At 46.1% G+C, this 11,642-nt stretch overlaps 1 protein-coding gene across 1 annotated transcript; it reads right to left on the reverse strand.

Moving 5' to 3' along the window:
• Positions 1-2,350: 2,350 nt before the first annotated feature.
• SPMAP1 (sperm microtubule associated protein 1) lies at positions 2,351-11,642 on the reverse strand. Its single transcript, XM_080977157.1, has 3 exons — positions 11,267-11,642; positions 10,027-10,126; positions 2,351-2,614 (listed from the first exon to the last, which is right to left on the reverse strand). Exons 1-3 carry the CDS (start codon positions 11,471-11,473, stop codon positions 2,457-2,459), a joined length of 465 nt encoding a protein of 154 aa, XP_080833283.1. The 5' UTR covers positions 11,474-11,642; the 3' UTR covers positions 2,351-2,456.

Raw genomic sequence — 11,642 nt, forward strand, 5'->3', positions numbered from 1 at the left:
ATGGCGGCCTTTTATTCATTTACTGTATTTATTTTTCCCCATGTGAACTATAAAATGGTGGTTTTCTTGAGTCAAAATGAGAGTACCCCTAAACTTTTTTTAAAGAAAAAGGTAAATATAATATAAATATAAATATCTGCCCATATTATTTCTGGTCCGTGGACTTTTATTGGAATTTTACTTTTATTGTTATGCTGCCTTTCTCACTATGTGTACCAAAAGCGTGTGCTAGAGGGGGTAGCGTGTGCTACTTTGAGCCCCTTCCCCGGTCTTTGCATCAGCTCAGGCCTGATAAGGAAAGAAGGCTTTTCTGTCCCAGCATCCAGTTTCCAACAGTGGAGGGGAACCACACAAGGAGGGCATACTGCTACCCTCTTGAAATGACCACGCTGCAAGATCTGGACTCCCTCCATGCAGACTGAAGGTGCAAACAGGAGAATAAACCCTATTTCTTAAAGCTACAACAGTCTCTGCCGCGTCTCAATTCTCCAAAGTGTTATGGAAAAATCTAGGTGTGAGGCTGCTCAGTCACCCAGCTCGTTCGGCAGAGCCCGCGGGTCCCTGCGGAATAAAGGAAGGAGTCCAGCCACCAACCGGAGCAAATAGCTGTAGACCAAAGTTTACTGCGCAACAGGAGTTTTGAACCCAGAGGATGGGGTGACAAAGACGTTTAAAACTTTCCCACCATATCCCAGAATACAGTTTGTAGAGCATCATTGCTACATCATTGCTACATCACTGACATGTCACAAACGGGAAGGGGTAGACAGGGGTTACACTAGGTTGAAGGTTGGTGGTTCAAATCCCCGTAATGGGATGAGCTCCCATTGCTCGGTCCCTGCTCCTGCCAACCTAGCAGTTTGAAAGCACATCAAAGTGCAAGTAGATAAATAGGTACCGCTCCAACGGGAAGGTAAACGGCATTTCTGTGCGCTGCTCTGGTTCGCCAGAAGCGGCTTAGTCATGCTGGCCACATGACCCGGAAGGTGTACGCTGGCTCCCTCGGCCAATAAAGCGAGATGAGCGCCGCAACCCCAGAGTCGGCCACTACTGGACCTAGTGGTCAGGGGTCCCTTTACCTTTTTAACTTTGGCAAACATGTCCAGACAAGTCCTTGGTACAAGATTAGCATAAGCAGACATGGCAGGGCAAGACTCAGGTATAAGATTAGCATAGGCAAACACCTCTAAAGTCCCACCACCCAAAGTACAATAGAACTTCCTTTGCATGTCTGGCCCCTTGGCAAGTTTGGTGATGGGATTAGGCTTTCCTTGGCCAATGATCAGCTCAGCAATTGTCACCTCTGGGAACTTCTTGGAGTCCCTTTCAAGGGGGAAATAGCTTTGGAATGGAGGAAACCGGCAAAGGAGTTGATTTTATATTATTTTTAAAGCTAGTTAACTTCCCTGAGCTGTCAAGTTGAAAGGATACATTCAGGCATAATATTTGTAACATTTAACTTTAAAGATGTGCCCCCCCCCCGTAATTTCCGTAACAAAAGGAACACAGGCCCTGGGTGAGTGCCTGGGACCCCCCTAGGTTCTTGCCACCGTTAGGCAGAGAGAGGGGGAGGCACCAACCTTTGTAATGTTGTAAACAAAAATTGCCCTTTTCCCTTATGGGGTATCCAAGAGCCCATATAGAGTCCTTACATAGGTTCCCTATTGGTAGGAGAGAATAACAGAGGCCAACCAGAGAATAATGAGAAGCAAAGCAGCTAGTAAGCCCGATCTTTATTGATTTGTTGCAACAGGGTGCTCCCCTCACCCACAGGAGAGAGGAGGAACCCAGAAAAATTGCGCGCAAGGCCTTATAAAGACTTTTGAAATTGCCACCCTGTATATCAAGACCACCCCTAGAAACATCATACATACATCACAGAAGGGGTGTAACCTAAGACCACCCCTCAGATACATCATACCTACATCACAGAAAAGGCGGTCTAAAACAGAAATTTGAATGTTTTTCTCCTGTCCTTGTTTATTTCCTGTCTGGCAGGTTACTTCATTGGGTTGCCTGGGGAGCCTGGCCAGTCTTTTGTAATGATAAATACTTAGTTCCTGGGCCAGGTCACAGGCTCACACCCTATTCATATCTTAAATGTGCCCTTAAGACAGGATTTGTGAGGAAAGAGACAATGGGGAGGTTTCCCACTTTGACCTTGCAGAGAAAACATTTGGTCAGTTTAGGAATCAAAATGGTTCCAGGTTGGTCTTCCTGTGCTGATCTATGTACGTGCTTGGTTAGTACATTTATGAACATTTCCATATATCTAAGACCTCAAAATTCCTATCACAGTAACATTATTCTTCTTTCACCCCACAACACAGAAGCACACCCACAATGTTCATGTAAATAAATTAAAAGTATTTTTATTACTATTTTGGAGAAATATAATTGACAACAAATGGAGAGTGTGATAAGAGGAAGGCAGTGAAGAAATCATATTCTACGCTTCAATGGATGGGGAAACACGTGACTTCGCCAAAGCAAGAGGAACGAGTGCGGAGATCAGGGGTGTTGCGGCGGTAGCCGTAACGTCCATTGTACCCTTTCACCGGTTTTACGTCCATCAAGTGCCAATAGTGGCCAGCCACTTGCTGCGGAGAATGACCTGTAATAATAATAATAATAATTTATTATTTATACCCCGCCCATCTGGCTGAGTTTCCCCAGCCACTCTGGGGTGAGGAGAGGGGGAGAAACTAATTATTTATTACCCCTGCTGTAAGATAATTCCTCTAATTCCCTTATGGGGTTTCCAGAGCCTATATAGAGCCCTCCCTGGTCGTGAAGAAAGCAGAGGCCAACCAGAGTACAGTGGTACCTCAGGTTACATACGCTTCAGGTTACATACGCTTCAGGTTAGACTCTGCTAACCCAGAAATATTACCTCAGGTTAAGAACTTTGCTTCAGGATGAGAACAGAAATCGCGCAGCGGCAGCAGGAGGTCCCATTAGCTAAAGTGGCACTTCAGGTTAAGAACAGTTTCAGGTTAAGAACAGACCTCCAGAACGAATTAAGTTCTTAACCTGAGGTACTTTTAGGATGCGAATGCGGCAAACCCGGAACTATTTTTCCAGGTTTCGCTGCATGCACAAAAGCACTAAATTGCGCCACGTGTAGAAGCACTAAATCACGCCGCGTACATGCGCAGAAGCGACACCTCCGGTTGCGAATTCCTCAGGATCTGACCGGAGCTCCGGAACAGATCCCATTCACAACTGGAGGTACCATTGTACAGTGGTACCTTGGGCTACAGATGCTTCAGGTTACAGACGCTTCAGGCTAACCCAGAAATATTACCTCGGGTTAAGAACTTTGCTTCAGGATGAGAACAGAAATTGTGTGGCAGTGGCACAGCAGCAGGAGGCCCCATTAGTTAAAGTGGTACCTCAGGTTAAGAATAGTTTCAGGTTAAGAACGGACCTCCGGAACGAATTAAGTTCTTAACCTAAGCTACCACTGTATATTGAAAGCAAAGCGGCTAATAAGCCTGCTCTTCATTTAAAAGGAAATAAACTGTTGCAACAGGGTCACCACACGCAGGACAGAGGAGAACCCTGAACAATGGTGCGCAAGACCCCATAATGGCTTTTGAAGTTGCCCACCCTGTACCCCAAGACCACCCCCCAAAACATCATACGTGCATCACAGGAAGAGGCCAGCTCTAGCAGAAATTTGAGAGTATTGCTTCTCTCCTGTCTGCCAGGATACCTGATAATGCCTTATGGTAAAGGTGAAGGACCCCTGACAGTTAAGTCCAGTAGGGAACGACTCTGGGGTTGCGGCGCTCATCTCGCTTTACTGGCCGAGGGAGCTGGCATTTGTCCGCAGACAGTTTTTCCTGGTCATGTGGCCAGCATGACTAAGCCGCTTCTGGCGAAACCAGAGCAGCGCACAGAAACGCCGTTTACCTTCCTGCCAGAGTGGTACCTATTTATCTACTTGCACTTTGACGTGCTTTCGAACTGCTAGGTTGGCAGGAGCAGGGACCGAACAACGGGAGCTCACCCCATCGCAGGGATTTGAACCGCCAACCTTCCGATCAGCAAGCCCTAGGCTCTGTGGTTTAGACCACAGCGCCACCCGCGTCCTGTTGGTAAAGTTAAAGGACCCCTGACAGTTAAATCCAGTCGCGAACAACTCTTGCATTTTCTGGGTAGCCTGGCTACCCAGGTGATGGTAAATACTTTAGTTCCTGAATCTCTTGCACGTAATTGAGTTTGCTCAGCTTAACAGATTCAGTGAAACCTCGGTTTTTGAGCATCTCAGAAGCTGAATGCCGAAAACCCGGAAGTAATTGCTTCCGTTTTCGAATGCGCATTGGAAGTTGAACGGCTTCCACTGCGTTTTTCTTTTTTCTCAGTGGATTTTGCAGACTGCCCATTGCTCCTCGGTTTTCAAACATTTCAGAAGTCGGACGGTCTTCTGGAACGGATTACGTTCGAAAACCGAGGTTCCACTGTACTTGCCAGACTGTGTTTGCAGGAGGGTGTAAGACCCTACAGTCCAAAGACAATTGGAAAGCTTTTCCCATTTCCCTCCTCCTCGCAGAGAAATATTTGAGGTCAATTTGGGAGTGTCAAAATGGCTTCAGGATTGCTCTCCTGACCTATTTCAGACATGTGGTTTATATACTTATGTATGTGTTTGCCATGTACATTTATGAACATTTATTCTATATTTGAGACCTTAGAATTCTTATAACACTCCTTCTTGCATGCACCCAGGTCTTTAAGAAAATGTCTAAGTTACCATCTGTCTAGCATCCTCAGTACAGTGGTACCTCGGGTTAAGTACTTAATTCGTTCCGGAGGTCCGTTCTTAACCTGAAACTGTTCTTAGAATCATAGAATCATAGAATCATAAAGTTGGAAGAGACCACAAGGGCCATCGAGTCCAACCCCCTGCCAAGCAGGAAACACCATCAGAGCACTCCCGACATATGGTTGTCAAGCCTCTGCTTAAAGACCTCCAAAGAAGGAGACTCCACCACACTCCTTGGCAGCAAATTCCACTGTCAAACAGCTCTTACTGTCAGGAAGTTCTTCCTAATGTTTAGGTGGAATCTTCTTTCTTGTAGTTTGGATCCATTGCTCCGTGTCCGCTTCTCTGGAGCAGCAGAAAACAACCTTTCTCCCTCCTCTATGTGACATCCTTTTATATATTTGAACATGGCTATCATATCACCCCTTAACCTCCTTTTCTCCAGGCTAAACATGCCCAGCTCTCTTAGCCGTTCCTCATAAGGCATCGTTTCCAGGCCTTTGACCATTTTGGTTGCCCTCCTCTGGACACGTTCCAGTTTGTCAGTGTCCTTCTTGAACTGTGGTGCCCAGAACTGGACACAGTACTCCAGGTGAGGTCTGACCAGAGCAGAATACAGTGGCACTATTACTTCCCTTGATCTAGATGCTATACTCCTATTGATGCAGCCCAGAATTGCATTGGCTTTTTTAGCTGCCGCGTCACACTGTTGGCTCATGTCAAGTTTGTGGTCAACCAAGACTCCTAGATCCTTTTCACATGTACTGCTCTCAAGCCAGGTGTCCCCCATCTTGTATTTGTGCCTCTCATTTTTTTTGCCCAAGTGCAATACTTTACATTTCTCCCTGTTAAAATTCATCTTGTTTGTTTTGGCCCAGTTCTCTAATCTGTCAAGGTCGTTTTGAAGTGTGATCCTGTCCTCTGGGGTGTTAGCCACCCCTCCCAATTTGGTGTCATCTGCAAATTTGATCAGGATGCCCTTGAGTCCATCATCCAAGTCGTTGATAAAGATGTTGAATAAGACCGGGCCCAAGACAGAACCCTGTGGCACCCCACTAGTCACTCTTCTCCAGGATGAAGAGGAACCATTGATGAGCACCCTTTGGGTTCGGTCAGTCAGCCAGTTACAAATCCACTGAGTGGTAGCATAGTCAAGACCACATTTTACCAGCTTCTTTACAAGAATATCATGAGGCACCTTGTCAAATGCCTTGCTGAAATCAAGGTAGGCTACATCCACTGCGTTCCCTTCATCCACCAGGCTTGTAATTCTGTCAAAAAACGAGATCAGGTTAGTCTGACATGACTTATTTTTCAGAAATCCATGCTGACTATTGGTGATCACAGCATTCCTTTCTAGGTGCTCACAGACTGTTTGCTTAATGATCTGCTCCAGAATCTTCCCTGGTATTGATGTCAGACTGACTGGGCGGTAATTATTTGGGTCCTCTCTATTCCCCTTTTTGAAAATAGGGACAACATTTGCCCTCCTCCAGTCTGCCGGGACTTCGCCTGTTCTCCAGGAATTCTCAAAGATGACTGCCAGTGGTTCTGAGATCACATCTGCCAGTTCTTTTAATACTCTTGGATGCAGTTCATCTGGCCCTGGAGACTTGAATACATCTAAACTAGCCAAGTATTCTTGTACTATCTCCTTAGTTATTCTGGGCTGTGTTTCCTTTGCTGAATCATTTGCTCCAAATTCTTCAGGTCGGGCATTGTTTTCTTTATCGGAGAAGACTGAGGCAAAGAAGGCATTGAGGAGTTCAGCTCTTTCTGTGTCCCCTGTTTGCATTTCACCATCTTCTCCTCTGAGTGACCCCACTGTTTCTTTGTTCTTCCTTTTGCTACGGACATACCCATAAAAGCCTTTTTTGTTGCTTTTAACCTCTCTAGCAAGCCTGAGTTCATTCTGTGCTTTAGCTTTTCTGACTTTGTGTCTACACGTGCTGGCTATTTGTTTGAATTCCTCTTTGGTGGTTTCCCCCCTTTTCCATTTTTTGTACACATCTTTTTTTAATCTTAACTCAGTTAAAAGTTCTTTAGATAGCCACCCTGGCTTCTTTAGGCACCTTCCATGTTTCCGTCTCATTGGTATTGCCTGACGTTCTGCTTTTAGTATCTCCCTCTTAACAAACTCACAGCCATCATGAACTCCCTTTCCTTTTAGTATTACTGTCCATGGGATCTCACCCAGCACTTCCCTAAGTTTTATGAAGTCAGCTTTCTTAAAGTCAAGAAATTGAGTCCTAGTATGCTTGGCTGCTCCTTTCCGCTGTATAGTAAACTTCAGAAGAGCATGATCACTCGCGCCTAATGATCCTTCCACTTCTACCCCACTAACCAGGTCATCAACACTGGTTAGGACCAGATCTAAAATGGCTGTTCCTCTTGTTGCTTCTCCCACTTTCTGGACAATGAAGTTGTCTGCAAGGCCAGTGAGGAATCTGTTTGACCTTATGCTCTTGGCTGAGTTTGACATCCAACAAATATCCGGGTAATTGAAGTCCCCCATTACTACTATCTCCCTTCCTTTTGCATGCTTGGCCATCTGTTCCAGGAAGGCATCATCTATGTCCTCCGTTTGGCTTGGGGATCTATAGTAAACTCCCACAATGAGGTCACTGTTATTCTTCTCTCCCTTAATTTTGACCCAAATGCTCTACCTTTGGCTTTGAGGTTCTAAATCTTCACAGGTATACACATCCCTGACATATAACGCCACTCCTCCTCCTTTCTTGTCTGGTCTGTTTCTCTGAAATAGATTGTATCCCCCCATTATTACATTCCAATCGTGGGACTTATCCCACCAGGTTTCAGTGATGCCTATTATGTCATATTTAGTTTGCTGTACCAAGAGCTCAAGCTCATCTTGTTTATTTCCCATGCTTTGCGCATTAGTGTACAGACATTGAAGTCCATTAATCATTCCCCCGTGACTCTTATTTAAGGATTTTTTCCTCCCACCACTAGGTCTGTGTGCTGTTTGCTCCATTTGGTCTATGACATTTGGATGATCATCTTCATCAATTGATAGACTCCTACCTTCAGGAGCACTGTCTCCCTCCCCCACATTAGTCAGTTTAAAGCCCTCCTGATGAGGTTTCTGAGATTTTTGGCAAAAACATTTCTCCCAACCGTTGTGAGGTGCAGCCCATCGCTTGCCAAAAGTCCATCTTCAAGAAACTGCAGTCCGTGATCTAAGAATCCAAACCGTTCCTGTTTACACCATTTGCGAAGCCAGCTGTTCACTTCCACTATTTTCCCCTCTCTCCCTGGGCCACGTCGTTCAACTGGGAGGACAGATGAGATGACAATTTGTGCATTTAATTGCTTCAATTTCCTGCCCAGAGCCTCGTAGTCTCTTTTGATCTTCTGGAGGCTATTGCTTGCAGTGTCATTGGTTCCCACATGAACCAAGAGGAAGGGGTATTTGTCAGTGGGTTTTATGATTCCTTGCAGTCGTTCAGTTACATCTTGGATCTTAGCCCCGGGGAGACAGCACACTTCCCGAGACATCTTGTCAGGCCCACAGATCACTGCTTCTGTTCCCCTCAGTAGGGAATCCCCTATCACCACTACACGCCTCCTCTTAGGTTTGGTCGGGGTTCTTCCGTGAGCTGTCCGCTCCAAGGTCGCCTGCACATTCCCTGAGGACTGACTTTGCTGCTCGTCTGCATATACCTGATTGACTGTAATGAGGGAGAGATCCTCAAATGGAGTCTGCTCTTCGTCTTCCATGCTAGGGGAGAGGACCTCAAAGCGATTTTGTATTTCTAAACAATCAGAGCGAACCCTGGGCCTCCTACTTCTTTGAGTCACGTTTCTCCATATATCTGGCTCCTGTGTTGGTGAACTAGCGTCCTTCTCAGGGGAGTCCCCTGTCTCCTCCTTGGTGGAGACGGTGTGCTCTGTTGCTTCCAAGAAGAGCTCCAGCTCTCTAATTCTTTGGAGCGTAGCTACACGTTCCTCCAGTTGCTGGACTTTGTCTTTTAAGAGGGCAATCAACATGCAATTGCTGCAGGTAAAGCTGCCTGCAACCTTTGGCAAGATGGCAAACATTGCGCAGGAACCGCAGGCGACTGCAGCTGTTCCCTCCCCCTCCATCTTGAGAACGTGTCGTTGGGGGTGGCTACAGCGGTCCTCCATCATAAAAAGCGTGAAGACAGGAAAAATAACTCCCCTCACAAAAAAACCTAGGTCTCCCCCAACAAACGTTTGAGACTAGCTCCCCTAAATCTAAAAGATGGATCAAACTGCGCGCGCCACTAGGCGCGCGCCGCTGCCCTGCAAGCTCTGATAAGCTCCTCCCACAGCTAATCACCTGCCTCAACAGAAACCCTGCCCCCTCTGACCTTTGCACAGGGAGAGCAGCCAATCAGCCACAAAGCATCCTGAAGCACCACTTTAGCTAATGGGGTCTCCTGCTGCCGCCGTGCCACCAGAGCCTGATTTCTGTACTTATCCTGAAGCAAAGTTCTTAACCTGAAGCACTATTTCTGGGTTAGCGGAGTATGTAACCTGAAGCCTATGTAACCTGAAGCGTATGTAACCCGAGATACCACTGTACAAATCTTTCCTGCTAGAGCAAGAAACAGAACTTTGCTTTTGCAGACTTCTTGGATGTCTCTCGTCGTTGCTAGTGAGTAAAGGATTTGTCTGTGTGAGGGACCTTAGGTGGGGTTTTCCCACATTGCCAGGGAACTGTGAGAATTGTCGTTCTATGAAGGAAATAGGGCGGGTTAAGCATGTTTAACAAACTACAGTTCCCATGATTCCATGGGGGAAGCCATGCTTGTTTATAGCAGTACAGTGGTACCTCAGGTTAAGTACTTAATTCGTTCCGGAGGTCCGTTCTTAACCTGAAACTGTTCTTAACCTGAAGCACCACTTTAGCGATTGGGGCCTCCTGCTGCTGCCACGCCGCCGGAGCACAATTTCTGTTCTCATCCTCAAGCAAATTTCTTAACCTGAAGCACTATTTCTGGGTTAGCGGAGTCTGTAACCTGAAGCGTATGTAACCCGAGGTACCACTGTATATACTGCTTTAAATGTATCACATGGATGTGTCCTGAATTAAGTCATTTTTGCAGCATCAAACACAGCTTCAAAAGCCTTTGATTCCCACAATGAAATAGGGGGGAACAGCTCCAAGAAGAGAGAGAGAGAGAGAGACAGAGAGAGACAGAGAGAGCGAGAGAGAGAGAGAGGAACGACAAAACACAGGCACAGAAGAGTCGTAGTATTTCTCTCACCTGCCCCTGCCCAATTTCTCCTGTTCAGGTACCTCTGTCCTGGCCCATAGATATGAAAATAATCTACTATCCAGCCATCCCTCGAGGTACCTCCGCGGGTCTGTAACAAGCAAAAGCAATTAAAAAATTATATTACTAATGCTGCTTAGCAATTTAGTACCAGCAACGTGCTAGGGGCTGTACAGAACTCATTTTTAAAAAAATTCCTTCTTTTGGGCACGATGAAGCGATAAAATTTGCAGGGCGGGGAAGGAGGAGTCCTTTCAACTTTTCACATTGCCCATCACATTCCTTCCCTTTTTCCTAATGTAATTGGGGCTGATGTCATAGGGGCATGTGGTGCGTACAGTGAGGTCATAGAGGCAGCTGTGACATCAAGCAGCAAAAGCCGAAACATTCCAAGAAAGGGAAGTCCAAATATAGAAGATATTAAAGATTTCACACACCCCTCCTGAACACCCATAGGCCATGCTATAGGCTCCTTCTGAACACCTATAGAAGATGCACAGCCTATCTATCTTTTGGAAACATTCCAAGGTCTTTTAAGTAGGACACAATTTATTTTTTTGATTTAGGGCACAATTCAGGAGCCTGGTGGTGATTGGGTCTTCATTATATTTTCCCCATTTACTTTCAATGTGCTGAATGGATTGGAATCTGGCTGGACACTAAGAGAGGTTGACAGGGGCGTAATTCTTCTGCCTCCAGAAGCAACCTAGATTTAAAATAATTGAAAAAGCAACAATGGATTTTACTAGCCTAATGGGCAAAAAAGTAACCTCTGTATGGCTAAGTACGTCAAATGCTGATCCAGCCTTTTATTAACAACCTCCAAGGCAGACAAACCCACGCACCACTCCAAGAGCAATGGATTCGATTACTATACACTTTCAAAAAGATGCACAATGCTTTCCGTTCTCGGGCAAAGCTCTAACATACCAGTAAGAGGTATTACTGAGCTGTGCTAAGCAATTATGTGAATTAAATTGCAGCACGTGGCGACTCACCCTAGCACTGCAGATGCAGACACATTGCACAGCCAAGGAAATCAATGGCAGCAAACTATGATGGGATGGAGGAGCTGGCCTGGCTGGAAAGCTCCAAGTGGGCAGTTTGCGGACCACAAACTAGGAGCAAGTTTCTACGGAAAATTGTCCTGCAGGATCACGAGTCAGTAGATCCTGCCGTACCTGTGTGATTGTCAGCCGAGTTGGTTTTATTATCCTTTAGATGCACTTACCTGTTCTGTCCTTTTCAGCACAGATTTGACCACTGGGGATGAGAAGTAGCTGGCCGCGTGGATGTCCAACTGAGCATTATAAGGAGGCAAGGCAGACCACAGCCTGGGCAGGAGGTTGGTGTAGCTGCTTGCTATAGTGTCTACGGCCACACCATCGAGGATGAACTCCTTTTGCCTTTGTAGGCATCTCCGTGTGACGCAAGTCATGTTTTGTCCGAGGCAAGAGAAAAAGCCACTGGTCGCTACTCCCAGCTGTACCACTTTCCCTGTCGCCTCCCCAGCAACTTTCACTACTTCCTGACCACACAATCAGTGTCACTGTGATGCTATCAGCATAGACAATTGCCTCCTAACAACCAACAGAGGTTGCCAACAG

The sequence above is a fragment of the Podarcis pityusensis genome (assembly GCF_964106645.2).
Source record: "Podarcis pityusensis genome assembly, chromosome: 13".
In the NCBI taxonomy this organism is placed as follows: domain Eukaryota; kingdom Metazoa; phylum Chordata; class Lepidosauria; order Squamata; family Lacertidae; genus Podarcis; species Podarcis pityusensis.